The 15,583-nt window shown below is 40.4% G+C and overlaps 2 protein-coding genes across 2 annotated transcripts; both read left to right on the top strand.

Annotated features, from left to right (window-relative positions):
• The first annotated feature begins 7,307 nt into the window (after positions 1 to 7,307).
• On the top strand, positions 7,308 to 10,102 carry LOC139666722 (MAM domain-containing glycosylphosphatidylinositol anchor protein 2-like). Its single transcript, XM_071546037.1, has 6 exons — positions 7,308 to 7,433; positions 7,575 to 7,689; positions 8,236 to 8,353; positions 9,131 to 9,227; positions 9,430 to 9,499; positions 9,587 to 10,102. Exons 1-6 carry the CDS (start codon positions 7,387 to 7,389, stop codon positions 9,686 to 9,688), a joined length of 549 nt encoding a protein of 182 aa, XP_071402138.1. The 5' UTR covers positions 7,308 to 7,386; the 3' UTR covers positions 9,689 to 10,102.
• A 2,194-nt stretch (positions 10,103 to 12,296) lies between these two features.
• On the top strand, positions 12,297 to 15,247 carry LOC139666697 (peptidyl-prolyl cis-trans isomerase Fkbp12-like). The gene is made up of 5 exons (XM_071546009.1): positions 12,297 to 12,415; positions 12,505 to 12,552; positions 13,029 to 13,141; positions 13,257 to 13,430; positions 14,700 to 15,247. The coding sequence occupies exons 1-4, from the start codon at positions 12,379 to 12,381 to the stop codon at positions 13,386 to 13,388; spliced, it is 330 nt and encodes a 109-aa protein (XP_071402110.1). The 5' UTR covers positions 12,297 to 12,378; the 3' UTR covers positions 13,389 to 13,430; positions 14,700 to 15,247.
• Positions 15,248 to 15,583: the final 336 nt, after the last annotated feature.

The raw sequence follows: 15,583 nt of genomic DNA on the forward strand, positions 1-15,583 counted from the left end.
TAAAGAGCGGATGCTGTTTCCCCATTCTCCCCTAACCATACTATGAATGAACCAATACTCACTTCCTATCTTTTCCCCAAAAATGTCAGGTTGCTCATGCCCTGTACGTGCCTTTCAGGTCCGTGCACATTTGAGAGTGGCCAATGTCAGTGGATTGACATGAGTGATGGGCAGAGCAGATGGCAGAGACAGAGAGCCAGTAACAACACTGAGCCTCCCACCGACCACACTACAGACACAGGTGACCTTTCTGGCCTAGACATGGACCTCAAGTGATCATAACTACACTCCGCAGCTCACACTCCGCTGAAGCAGCAAGTTTAAGAGTCAACTTTGCTGATTGAGGATGTTTTGCCCCCTTTCCCAGGCCATTACATGAGAGTGAATTTCAGTCAAGAGCCGACACAGAGCGAGGCCCGACTCCAGAGCCCCACCCTCCCACCCTCATCCCCCTACTGCCAGATTCTGTAAGTGACAGCCATGACACTGATGGCCAGTTTGCTCTTCTTACAAGCAAGCCTCATTATTATTATTATCATGTCCGTTGTCCATAAAATGTTTGTTTTGATACTGAGAGTTGAATTGGTAGTGTATGAATTGCTCAATGCCCCCTCACCCCTCCTTCTCTCTTCCTCCCACGCAACTCCCTTCCTAATCCAACGCTCTCCCCTGCTTCCTTCCCTCTTTCCTGGGCCCAGGTTTCACTTCCACATCAGTGCGGGGAGTGCTGGGTCACTCAGAGTGCTTATGCAGCAAGCTGAGGGGAGTGAAGCAACCCTGTGGTCACGCAGTCATAACACTGTCTCACCATGGACCCCAGAGTATCTCCCTCTAGGCCAGCACCAACAGCCTTATAAGGTGTGTGTTCATGTATCCATTGAATAGTTCCATTTTAATCCAGTGGAAAGAATACAACAGATGCAAGTATGCATGAATGTAAATGTATGTATTTAATGGAGTGAATGGAACTGAATTATCTTTCATTTATTGCAGGGCTGAACAATTATGTGTCATGGAGACCAAAGGGTATGCAGGTTTTTGTTCCAACCAAACACTGCAGCAGGTGATTTCACTGATTTCACAATTTCCTCCTCTCTGGCTGAAGCTGTGCTAATCAGTGAAATCAGCTGGTGTAGTCTTTGGTTGGAATGAAAGCCTGCAGACTCTTGGCCCTCCATGGCACATGGTTGCCTATCCCTTACATACGTAGTACACTGACAATCCGCCATCCTGATCAATACAGTCAAGAGGTTGTCTTTGTGTTTGGGGACACTAATCCAGTTTAAAGCCTAGGTGCTCAATTCCGGTCCTTGAGGTCTAAGCTGATTTATCAAATCCAAGAACGCCAAGTCGATGCTTGTGACCTTGTGGAGAAAGTTCTTCCCAAATTGTCTTGGAGAGAAAGATCTTCTCATGAAAGTCAGCACAGAGACACTTCCTTACAGTTTGAGACGGGCTGTGTGCTTCATGTCGAGCGCATAATCAATTAAGACACACAGCTGTTCATTTCCTTGGCTCTGTACTGTAGACTACAGCGCTGCTGTAGAATGTGCCGTTCTCGCAATGAATCTTGGGGCTTTCAATTCATTCTCACCGGTCAAGTCACCATTTGTGCTTTTGTTTTGGTGCTTTGGCGGTTAGATATTACATAAAACGCATTATGGAGGACACAAGAATGCACAAGAACACATATTGAGAAAGAGCCCTACTAGTGTCCTGCAGGTTTTTGTACCTTCCTGATAGTTAATGAGTTGGGGCTCATTAACAATCAGGGAGGGCCTGAGTGACTGGACTTGAGTACCTAGGCTTTAAAAGCATTAATGTGATTGTTTATATTCTTAGGTGTTGTTCAGTAGCGTGGATGGAGCTAGTCAGGGGGGCGCTACAGATGGAGATCACGTTGTTGCGGTGGATGACATCTCTTTCTTAAACTGTGAAAATTCCTTCCAACCACCAGGTAAATAAGCTTTCATTAATAATGTGTGTGTTTATCTAGAACTAGTTGGACCGAAGGAGAGTGGAGCACATGCATAACTTTAAACATAGCGGGGAGCCACAGTGCTGCATTGCATTGTATACTGTGCTGAAACCAACAAGAGAGAGAATTTGGGAGGAAGGTCGGCTAATATGAAATTCTTTGTCTTTCCTCAGCTCTGTCTGCCTATGGCTGCAACTTTGAAGATGGTCTGTGTGTCTGGGTGCAGGGGGCTGAGGATGAGCTGGACTGGCAGAGGAGGTCTGGTCCCACTGACACCCCCAACACCGGGCCTGCAGGAGACCACACTACCAGCACTGGTCAGTACTACGCTAGACTACCATAAAGGGATGTTGAACTTTGGTAGTACTTTGGGTTGTGTAGCTTCCTGGCCAAGATATAACCCCAAAGTTCTCTGCAGACAATTTTAGGGCTAGGGCTCCATGAGAGGCGATTGGAGAATTTAGTTTTTTTCTCTCTCCATTCACTGCCACTGTATGGCAAAACAGGTCTGAAAATCACACTTCTAGCACATAAACAAACACAAACAAAACAGATTCTGATAAAATATAAGAAAAACTAGTCATTCTGCATCTCTACTGGAGCCTCGGAGCAACAGATAACAGAGAATCACCGGTTTTGTGGTTATAAGCAATCTCACATTGTGTGGATAAGTAAATGATTATATTGCATGGTTATGTGTGTGTGTGAATGACATTAGTCAGGACAGAAAGATCACCACTTCCTGTTTTGAGAAAGGAATTCCACCATTGTATTTGGCACTTTAAATGGCCAATGAGACAAAATGGAGGTCATCTGAGTTATTACAGAAGTCAGCCAGCTTTTGATGCTAAAATACTAAGTTTCATTTTCTCTAGTTACATTATCAATTTTGTATGGGGCTTCACAGGGCAATACTTGTACATCGAGAGTTCCCCTCCAAGTACAAAGGGGAGTGTGGCCCAGCTGAAGTCTTCACTGCTGCCACCCGCTGGTGAAGACGGATACTGCCTCACATTTTGGTACCACATGTTTGGAGCCACAGTGGGCTCTTTGAAGATGGTTCTGCAAACAGCTGACTCCTTGAAGAAAACACTGGTAAAACATGCAAGATATTAAAAGTTTTAAGTTTTATAAGTTTAAATTTCAATCAAAGTGCAGGGTTTGAGGGTAAGAGAAGGCTACATTTTTATTGTTGATCGTGTCTGCATGATGGATGATGCACACATTACTTCCCTTAACTACTAGAAAAACGACTTTGAGGTTGATTGAGAAACACATGGGACCGTTTCCAATGAACTTTCAGTGTGTTTATTATACATTTCACTCAATTGTGCAATGCTGATTGCAAAATAACATTAATGTATGGTATATGGAGTGACTGTGCCTCGGACGGTTTCATGGTATTGCAAAAATCTCCTCACATCCTCATTGTGAAGAGTGAATCAGTGTCCTTTCTTTCCTGTAGGTGTGGCAACAGTCAGGAAATCAAGGGGATGAGTGGCGTGTGGTGCTGAGTCATGTGACCTTACAGAAAGTCCACCAAGTTATTTTGGAGGCGACAGTGGGAGGAGAGGCAGGGGACATCGCCATTGATGACATCTCCCTCATCAATGGGCCGTGTCCTGCCGCAGGTACTAAGGCTGGTGTTGGGACAAAATCCCACTAGAAATGATTGTTATGCATTTAACATGATTATTAGATTATGACTAGACTCTAAAGACCGTGTTCAGGGCACCAGCCACAATGTGCCAAAAAGGCATTGAGTGTATGTGTACATATTGCATGTGTGTGTGCATGTGTATGTTTCAACACTACATTCAATTTAGTAAATTATTATTCTGTGTTGACTACTTTTAAGTGACTATGGAGAGAAATTCCTTGTTAAATTACCGTAGTTGTTTCTAGCCTAATCCCAAACCTGCAGTTCATATTGATCCAGTTTTATTATTTAATGAATTAATTCATTCATTAATTATTCACGATTTACAGTATGTAAACATTATGGATGGGTTAGAATAGTTCAGATGGAAAAAAGGGGTTAGAGAAACTTAAATTTTCAAGTAGTACTGTCTCCCTCCTGAATCATATCATCTCTCCCATATTTTCCTCCTCTATTTGCTCCAATATACTCTCATGCTGAGGTTAAAAAAATCCCCTCTACCTCCCTCCCTAGCTCTTATTTCTCTTATTTATTTTTGTATCAATTCTCTGCTACATGATCAATCTAGGGTCACAGGAATATTTTATTACATCCATTTTCAGGGCACTATGGCTCTGTCTCTTGCACATTCATTGCAAAGTTGTTCTGAATAAGATTATTAGCTGATTGCCAAAAAATGCAAATGTAAAAATTAACAAAAAAGAATATAAAAAGAAAAGGATAATACTTTGTAGAGCAGGCTCATAGAAATGGATTGTACAGCAGAGCCTGCATATTAACATACACACAGAGATGCACCAAGCAGCTAATGGTGGCAACATACAGTAAACAGGAATACAAATTAGTAGTATTGATGTCCATCACATAAGGGAGATGAAAGGCAGGGTTTATGTGTGCATGGCCCCCAGATTTTTTTTTTCTTGGCTTGGTGAAAAGGCCTCAGAAACGGCAGATAGACCCAGTGAGACACTCACTCTCTCTTTTGAACCCAGTGTTAAGGAAAATATTTTACATCTGGTGGCTGCTATTATGTGCCGAATGGTGGGGAAACACAGTAGGGAATCACTGTATATATAAAAACCTTTGTTCCAAAATTTGATATTCACCATTTGAAAAAAAAAAAAGTGATGCCTAGTCTTACAAACTGATGGATAGAAGAAACTAAAACAAACTTAAAGCATAGTAGTTGGCCTCAAAGAACTGTAACACACTTACACACTCAATTCTCTATATTTTAGAGGTATTGAATGATAAACTTTAGGTAATTATATTTTTTTTGATATTTCCAAAATGTTATCCTGTAGATCTGTGTGACTTCGAGGAGGGCAGCTGTAATTGGCGGCAGCAGACCAACGATGATTCTGACTGGGTCAGACAGTCGGGGTCCACCCCCAACCCCAGGACTGGGCCAGACAGCGACCACACCACCAACACTCCCGCTGGACATTACTACTACTTGCCCTCCTCTGCCACTGACCTGGCCGGCCAGACGGCCAAGATGGCTTCACCGCTGTACCCTGCAGGTGAGGGAGTTGCTGTTTTTCAACTGTTCTATTGCAGACATCTGACTTTATTTCCTTTTGAGATGTACTAAGATCAGCCCTGTACCATAGATTGGCTCCATCCTGGTTCTACCTTTTTGTTTTCTATAATAATGAGGATAATTGGAAATAGAATATATGTATTTCAGCCCCACTTATGCACTGCATGAATTATCCGTTGACACATTATCCCTGTGTCTTCAAGAAAACACAAATATTAAAAGTTAATTCAGTGGACATTCAATAGTTGCTCACCCCACAATATTTTAGCAATGGAATCAAAACACATCAGCCCATTAGTTTGATATAGTGTTCCCTCCTGTGGCTGTTCAGACAAAGGAGCATGTGTGCAGCTGTGGTACCACATGTATGGCGAAGGCATGGGGACCCTGAACGTGTACCAGCAGAGTGAGGAGGGGAAGCAAGCTCTGCTGTTCTCCCAGACAGGAGACCAGGGCCGGCTGTGGAGGTTTTCCCAGGCTGCACTGGTGCCGCGGGTGCAGCCGTACAGGGTGAGTCACTGGGTCCAGCCTCAAATGGTTTGATGCTTATCCACTCTGGTATCTTTAGGTTACAGTGGTAGTGTAATGTTTTGGAGAAAAAAAAAAGAGACTGTGCTGGAAGTTAAAATATCATGTGTATTTTTTCCATATCATATAAGCTAAATTCATCTTAGAAATCCTCTAAACAACATTTTACATGGTTTAAACTCATGGCAGTTAGGACAAAAAAAAAATTATGTTTTTACAGCCTGATATTCAAACAAAAAATAAAAGGATTTGACAGTTTGCCAACAAAAACAAGAAAAAACCCATAAGATTAATGAACCCTTAATTTGCTCTGTTTTTCTGATCATGCAAATTAGATTTTAGTTATTTTTGGCCTTTCTCCATACCGCTCAGCTGCCTCATCAAAATACAATTTAAATGAATGGGATTATAATGAACCCATGTGTTTTTGTTGACTAAAACTCAACTAATAAACCATTCAGTCAATAAAATGAGACTAAAATTAAATCTAAAACTGCTTCCACATTTAACACTGATTTTACACTCAGTATTGGTATATAAGCGGTGACAGCCATAGCACTGTGTGTGTGTGTGTGTGTGTGTGTGTGTGTGTGTGTGTGTGTGTGTTTCAGATTGTGGTGGAAGGTGTGAAGCTTGGCTCTACCCAGCAGGGGGACATGGCCTTTGATGACGTGCGGCTGATCGACACCCGCTGCTATCCTCCTGGATACTGTGACTTTGAGAGGAGCCTGTGCAGCTGGAGCAACCTGGGCGGAGGAGTGGACCAGGGGGACTGGCTGAGGGGCAGAGGAGCCTCTCCAAACCCCAACACCGGGCCCAGTGTTGACCACACCACCAACTCAGAACAGGGTTGGTATATAGAGTGTATATAACTTTGTGGTTGTAGGTTGAAACAGGCTGGATGTGACTGAGATGCATGATGAAGTTTGCTTGTTCATAAATCTACTTATGATATGGAAAACATGCATCACAGCCGCCTTTTCTTAAAGCTACACTAGGCAAGATTGTTATGTAAAACTCTAAATTTACACCCATCTTATCAACCTAAAACACGTGGTGCTGCAATAGAAAAGCGCATCCCAATTCCCAACAGCCTTAATTGAAACTCTGCAGATGCCCTTTTTGCCCAAATTCAGTTCTGGTGTGACCATTCATTGACAAATGGAAAGTGACAAATGGGCAAAGTGACAAATGGAAAAGTGACAAATGGAAACTTAAGAGTGAAATACAAACCTTCTCATTAACAGCAAGCATGCACTCTGTCCAGAGAAAGCTTGACTCACCAACATTACATATTTTCCCTCTCTTGTCCTTTTGGTATCATTTGGTATAAAGCGTCACAGATCAGCCAGGTTGGTAAACATGAGCGTGCTGTGTGCAGTTTACTGACATCACGATTTCTGGTTATTGAAATTCAAATCTTTCAAACACTTACGTCTTGCTGCCATTTGGAGTATGCAAAGTTGCCTAGTGTAGCTTTAATACAATACAATATACCAGAGTGAAATAATACCAGGTTATATTAGCTACATAAGTTTTTTTTTTTTTTACATATTCCTCCCAGGTTACTACCTGTATGTGGACAGCTCAGTGGGGAAGTGGGGAGACTTGTCGTTCCTGGTCAGTGATGTACTCCAGCCTGCCACTGGAGGGCACTGTCTTAAATTCTGGTTCCACATGTATGGCAATCACGTTGGGACTCTCAAAGTCTACATAAATGACAGGTAACACTTTAACGCCTGATGAGTAGCAATACTACACTAGAGCTGTACTTTGAAAACATGTGCCAAACATTCATTTACTAAGCTGTCTATTAAACAAATCTGAAGGCTGCATTCACAAAAAATCTATGTCCTGTGCCCTAGGAAAATACACACCGGTGGAGACGAGGAAGGGATTCTGCAGTGGACTGAGACGGGGAACCAGGGAGACAAGTGGCAGGAGGCCAGTGTGTCTGTAGAACATCGACAGCCATTCTGGGTAAGCAGCTAGTTCACCCTGCTGTCATCCAACACTCTTAAAGATGAAGCAGATTGTTTTGAGAGGAAATATTCAGGTTTTTGAAAATCCCATAGTGTTGTCCCCTAGCTTTTTCTGAGGACATTCAAAGTTTTCACACCTGAAACTAGAGCCAGTGTCCTGTTAGTATTTGTTAATATTAACTGTAATACTAATACTACTATAATAGCAGTGCAAGTCAATAAGTTATCCAACTATTACCCTCAAAATTGCATGTGGTGGTGAAGAGGTTGGCGCCAGTTTCTCAGAATCAAACATGAAAACCTTTAATGTTCCAAAAAGCAGCTTGACTTTTTTTCATGAATAGGACAGACTTCAAAACAAAACCTTCCTTTTTAAGGTACAGTATACACTGACATGGAAACAAATGAGGCCATGAACTGCTAACTATGCTCTAAAAACAAATGTCAAATAAATAATTTTTTTTTTTTTTATTCATACCTTTACTCTCTGCTCATTTTCCTGCTGGTAGCGCTCAATTTGAGTAACTTTTTTTTCTTGCCACAGTTTGTGTTTGTGTATCAGAGGGGGATGAATACTGGTGGGGACGTTGCTCTAGACGACATCACCACCCTCCCTGGCCCCTGCTACTCAGAGCCGCCCACCAAACCCCCTGCTACTCACGGTAAACTGAATCTCCCAGCTACTTCTACTGAACACCAAGCCCTTTTCTACAGTCTACTACACTTTACTGTAATTTATTGTACAGAAAATTAGAGAACTGGAAGCAAAATTGCTCTGCAGCATATCATTTCTCTATTCTCTGTTCTTTCTGGATTGATTATCCTGAAATGTTTTTAAAAAAAAATTAAATAAAAAAAAAAGAAGTAGAATTATTTGATCCAGATCTGGACGACCAGCTCTAATTTATTCTGTTCTTAACTATACCTTTTATCACATAAGTCCAGTGCAGAGTTTGATGGTTTGAACAGCATTTTTTACTATGACTTTTGACTATTAAGCCCTGTTAATATTAACTATTAACTGTTAACTATTGTGTAAATGTACGAAATAATAGCCATTCTTTCTATGAAATGGACTGCCTGAAGAAGAGCACTGAGCTCGAAACCCGTTGCATATTCTGCATGTTTATAGTCTATGCACTGTATGTTCATCTGCTCATTATGCGCTGCTGTTCATTTATGTGCTTTTTAACGTTGCACAAGTAAGGTGCTTCCAATCCCTTTATTTTGATTATGAAATAGACTGACCAGGTGAATCCAGATAAAGGCTATGATGCTTTATTAATCTCACTAGCTGTATTAAATCTGCCTCAGTAATGATAAAGTTAATAAGGGATTTTTAAGGCTTGACATGGAATTGTGACATGGCATGCGTAAAGGGATGCGATCAATATTAGGAAGTCATTGATCTCAGATTTTGTGTTTTTCTGTGTCTGTAGATTCCTTGTCCATCGGGCTCGCGGTCAGTCTGACGTTGTTGGCTGGGGTTGTCATCTCAGTTGTGCTCTTCATGCTGAACAGAAAGCGCTGTATAATGTATGTAGTGCTGATGATAAATAAATGAATGAATATAGTATAATATATTAATAATACTAGTGCAAAACTTAATTGATCCTCATAGTTGATGGTGGTGGTGAGGATGAGGGTGATTAGAGGAATTATAACTTATATTATGTGCAAAATAATACTGAAGAACATATGTTTTGTTTATTTTACCATTTCTGTCTTTATTTCTCAGGATCCGGCCGAAAATCATGAAGAATGAAGACCAGAACTCAGTGTTTGACCTCTATGACTGCAGAATAGATGTAAGTGAGCAAAATGCAATAACAAAGCATCCTTTCCTTTCCTGGCTCTGTAGAGCTCAGATGGTAAAAGCATTTGTTCCCTTCCAGGGTACACAGCATGGAAGTGAATCTGACTTTTCATTCTTCAACAATTTGTACAATCCATCCGGAAGCGCAACTGAAACCACAGTGGCTACATCTGATGCTTAGTCCAGACGTCCCTGCACAAGAAAAACGCTGCAGATTTAACCCAGTGATAATTCAAACAAATAAGAATAACAGCTTAAAATAGATGTTTTAGTTAACATTTCTGTATGTATTTCTTCTGACACATTTATTTGTTTACCTATGTCATTTGTAATGAGCATAAAACAAATGGACCATGACCAGTTTGTGAATAATTGCTTTCATTTCCATAAAAATGAATTGTTTTTAAATGTTGATGTGATTATGTTAATGTGGTGTTTTGCTGAGGAAATAGATCAAAGGATAGATTTCCATGACAGTTGTACATTGTGGTTTTCTGACTGTTTGTCCATTGATTACATTATCATCAAGACAAATTACTGGAAATTGGGCATTTGTAAATCCTGGCCCGCAGATTTATGAACCGCTTGCCTGAGGATTAGCAAACCTTGTATCTCCTTTTAAACCACAACTGAAAGCTCATTTTTATAAAATGGCATTTAACTAATAAGTTGTCATTGCTTTATTTATGTTATTATAGTATGTCTTTTATGTCTTTTTAATTTTGCTGAGGAGGCCTCTGTTGGCAGTACCAGTTTCCAGTTGGATTTGATTTCATGGCAGTTGCTGAACATTTGAATGAACTTTCAAGCCTGTAGCTTATAGTGTTATTATTTTATGTGCATGCCTTCATGTGTATGAGCATGCCTAAACAAAACCAGCAGTGCAAGTCTTGCTTTTATTCTGGTTTGTTAATATGCTCGTTCATGCAGTGTATACTTACAGCATTAATGTCAGAAAGAATTGAATTTGTTACAAGTATTGACGATGCAGCAAAACAAATAGTATATTATATTATAGTGTATCTATATAAAGTATATGGGGTGACGCATGACGGGATAGAAAACTGAAGCACAAACATCTGGTATGAGCATGATTCCTAAAGAGGTGTAGACATAACTGCCGGCATTTTCCACAAGTCTCTTATTTTTTAGTTACATTTTCCAGGCTTTGATCCATTTCAATAGATTATAACAGGGGAAATAAGTCAAAATGGAAATTCTCACTTATTTTCACATCCGAATGCTGGCAGGTGTGTATACAGTCATAAACCCATATGCCCCAGGGCTGTTGCAGATTTCAGTAACAGTTGTTGAGTCTAGTCACATCATGCTTGTTTTAATGGAGGTGGAGCTCCCACAAACGTAAATATGTGTATCTAATGAAACTTTAATGATCCCTAAGGGGCGTTTGGGTTAGAAATCTGTCTAACCCAAACCCAAAAGAGGGAAGAAGATTGTCCCTTCAGAAACAAGTAAACATGTCGTCCCCTATGAATGATGCAGGCACCCCTTGGGCCAATCAGTAACAAGATGCATCATCCCTCCAAGTTCCATCGAAATCAGACCAATGGTGTAGCAGTTATGGCCTTTCAAAGTTTGAAATTTTTTACATTTAATTATAGCGCCCCCATCAGGTCATTCAGTGTAATTTGTTAAATGCCAGAACACTGTGCCAAAATGTTTCATCCCTCCAGGTTTTGACAAAATCAGACCAGTCTTCTGGGAGAAACTCATGGTTACAGATTATGAATTGCATGAGCATTCTTTCTCATGTTTTCTTCTTATATGTAGAAATAATTAATGGCGTGTAACTTGGCTATAAATAGACACTTGGTGCTAGCTAATGGGGTATGTGTTTACTCTGTGGCACTACTGTGTTTCCAGTAGCCGCTAAACATAATTCTTGGTCCGTGCTGGGACTTAAGAATGACCAGGAAGACCTTAACCTGTTACAGATGCTTTATCTCCGCAGGAATGAAACTTGGCCTGTTGAGCACATTCACATTCAGGCATGTAAGGAGTGGCATCTAAAAACAGCGACAACTGTCTCAGGCAGCAGTAACTACCACATGACTTATTTGAATATGAGTTTCAGCGTTGTAGATGTACTGTGAACCTACCATCCTGTGTTTTTTAGCGATAATAGGCTGATAGGTGGGTATACTCTAAATTCTACTCTGCCAGAGAAATGTGAGTGTACTCCACATGCCTGTGTATCCATTCAACTACAGCACTGCATGCATGTTGAGAAAGTTTAAGAAGGCAAAAGAGGAAATTGTTTTGAAAATGTAACGTAATGCTGCGCTGAGAACTGGATGTGAGAGACGAGTGCAAACATGTTTACCACAGCACAGGTTATTGCATAAGCCACAAGTAAATTACAACACAGAGAATGTTTGAGGTTGATTTTCCAGATTGGTGAGTTTTCCTTGATACATGAGAATCCTTTATTTTATTATTTACCGTCAATATCAAGGATAAATCCATATGAGAGTGATGACGATGACCATGCTTTGCAACCTTTGCTTTGCAACCTTTGCTCTCTCTCTCTCTCTCTCTCTCTCTCTCTCTCTCTCTCTCTCTCTCTCTCTCTCGCTCTCTCTCTCACACACACACACACACACACATACACTCACACACATACACATTTGCACACAAGCAAACACACATTGCCCTAAGCCTGACAGCCCTCTCAACCATGTGAGACATGTCACACCCAATGACTCCATTGGACACTCAGAGGAACCAATGCCGTTGCAGGTTACTAAACACACACACACACACACATGCACACACACACACACACAATAACACATTTGTTTCTAGCTCGCTTGAAAGCTAGGGTGAGAGAACGAAGATTGAGGAGCGAAAATGGGAGTAGATGTTGAGACGACAAAGCCGGGAGACGGTGAGGCTGCTTTGTTCCAGTTGAATTATTGTATAATATTTCCTTTTCAACCAATATAATTTGGTTTACCTATGTACTTCCCTTTTCAGGAAAAAGCTTTCCGACAAAAGGACAATACGTCACTGTGCACTATACTGGTGAGTCAGAAGACTTACTGTATGTATGTACTGTATGTGTAAAAATATGAATGCTGACAAGACATTATTTTGTTATTCTATTTATACTAATATTTCACATACACACATCCATTGACAAAAACTCTCCTCACTCTTCCACATGTTTTAATTGATTGTTAGCATGTTAGCATCTTCTATAAAATATGTTTATAGTAGGAAAACTATTAAATGATTTGCTTTTTTGAATCTTTGAATTATTTATGTAGGTAAAATGTACACACGCCTTGCTTGTTTTATAAACTGTAGAAATATTGTTGATGCCAAAATTCTGCCTTATTGTGTCCACTGGACAATTCAATACTCAATTATAATTAATTTAAGATGCAACAAAAAAAGTTAGTTAACATTCAGCAAGCTGGGGAGAGAACTAACATTTGTAGAGTAACTATGTGGAGAGATTAGTCATCAGCTGCTAACAAGCTGTTTTGTTTGAACAGGCACACTGACAGATGGATCCAAGTTTGACTCCTCAAGGGACCGCGGAAAGCCGTTCAGATTCAAGATTGGAACCGGTGCGGTGATTCGGGGCTGGGATGAAGGAGTAGCCCAGGTAAGGAGAGGTATTTTCATAGATATGCTGATAATGCGTATCAATCAAGGAATATCGACAACATATTTCCTCCTCCAATCAATTCAGTTAATGCTGCTGTTGATCACCTCCACAGATGAGCTGCGGCCAGCAGGCCAAGCTGACCTGCTCACCGGACTATGCCTATGGTGAGAAAGGGTACGCGGGGCTCATCCCACCCAACTCCACTCTCATCTTTGATGTGGAGCTGCTGAGCATTGAATCCTGAAGCTTTTGTCTTCACTGTTTTTAATGCCACTCAAATTCTCAGGTGAGAGGAATGACTGTTTAAAGGTGCTATGTGTAGCATTTTTAAACATCAATATGTCATTGTTGAATTAATTGTGTCCTGGTGTAATTACTGTAAACAAACGAGACCACAGTCGAGACGACTGGTAGCCTCTATCTTACGCCAGTGATATTGTTAGTGCCTCTTGGGTGACTCAAATCCAAGAGTGCCAAGTCGATTCTTATGTCCTTGTTGAGAACGATCTTCTGAAATTGTCTTGGCAAGAACAAACTTCTCAGCTACTTGAGCACAGGGAAGCATCCTCATAATTTGAGATGGGCTGTGGGATTGACATCGCACACAAACAATTAAAAAGCACAGTTGCTCATTTTCCCATCTGGTTCAACCGGCTCTGTACTATAGACTGTTAAGCTGTTTGGACGTAATGCGTCTTTCTCGCAGTTTCACAGTGACTCTTGCGGCTTCTTTCCTTCTTAGTTCTCATCAGCCAAGTCACCATCTGATGCTTCCTCAGTTAAACTTCTGGGGTCTTTATCTGTCCTCCATCCTTGCTTTCTGCTGTTTTTGAGTTGTTCCTCGGCTGTTGGATATTAACGCATCAAACGCATGATGGAGGACACAAGAACACAAGAATGCAAATAGAAAAGAGACCCCTAGTGTTTCCCAAAGTTAAGACCACATTTCCCATAAACCCTGTTGCTTCCTGTTGCAAAGAGGAACCTTGCGTCCTCGGCCAAAGGTTACTGAAGAGGATAAACATGTTAAAAGTGATTTTGTCCTGCTCTACCATTTGCCATTGCCAGAAACTCTGTTGGCACTAAATATAAAATGCAGTGCAGAGGCTGGGAGACGATGCCAACCTTGTCTGCGATGGTCTTGCTTTTTTTACAGTATTTATGCTAAAGTCACAAAATGAATGTGGTAATGATCTATTGATGGTAAAATGGCATATGTAACACCTTTAATGAGTGTTGTTTTGCAGTGTGGACAAGCTAACCTTATCTCTTTAGGAATGGATGCTAGATCTGAACGTTTGAAACAAGATAGAGCCACTCATAAGTTTAGAAGCAATAATGGCCTACGATTCAAATCAGCTTTCTTTCATTTATCATCCCCAGCTTTAGGCCTGTAGTACCATGTTTCATTGGGTGCTCATGTTCTACATGCTGAGCAAATACAGTCATTCTGCTTTTAGCCTTTGTGATTTAATTTACACAGTCATGGTTAAAAAGGGCGTGTACTTAAGGTTTGGTGTCTCTGCCTCTGAATTCCTTTTTCCTTTCACTACAGGTTGACTCCTGTCTCTTGCGTAACACCCATGTCTATACTGGAGCTGCAATACTTGAATCTCCTCTCTGTTTAGACACAATTTGTGTTATGGCACTTGATATGAAACCTTTTCCTCATATTAAATTGTAAGATGTTTAGCTTTCCACGTATCACATTCCTCAATGTATTTTATGGTAATGTTTTCTTTTTTATATTTTTTTTTATTTGTTTAGCGTATCATCCATTCGAAATTGTATTCATTGAGGATTAAATTGTCTTGAATTAAAAATAGAGTAAATATGTGTTTTACGCTGTCATGACCATCTGGCAAGAAAAAAAAAAAGATGCACAGGATACAGTGCAACAGTGACATTGCATGGTCAAGCATGTTGAATTGGTGCTATAATGTCAGGTTACTACAAATGCATAATTCTGTTATAGTGAACTCATAGTGTATTGGCTGTGCATTTCCATATTGCAACATTTTTTTTTTTCATTACAGATAGACAAACTTTTGTTTTTACCTTAAGTATTTCAAATGGGGATAATAAAGATTCCACTGCATCACATCTTTTTTGCTTGTTTTTAGAAACATTTTAACACATGCGAACATGGTAAAAAGAATTGCAAGTGTCATGTGAATAAACTATTCATCTTTGACATAAGGATTATAAGGTTGCACAGTGAGCTCCTGAACAGAGGTTATGAACCACTTATTGAGGTTGTTTTTATCCCAATGAATTGTGTAACAGAACATGGAGGTTCGCAGCCTATTGTGTTTATTCACTTCAAACTATTCACTATTCACTTACAAAACCCATTCACTTCAAAAGATTTGCACTGATCTCACAACCAACTTCTTATGGTCACAGTACATTCTCCTAGGCAAACAGATAAAGGCAACT

Source organism: Centroberyx affinis, unplaced genomic scaffold (assembly GCF_046629955.1).
Source record: "Centroberyx affinis isolate AG114_WGS23_722 - 3 ecotype Tasmania unplaced genomic scaffold, CSIRO-AGI_Caff_v1 ptg005091l_1, whole genome shotgun sequence".
Lineage (NCBI taxonomy): Eukaryota > Metazoa > Chordata > Actinopteri > Beryciformes > Berycidae > Centroberyx > Centroberyx affinis.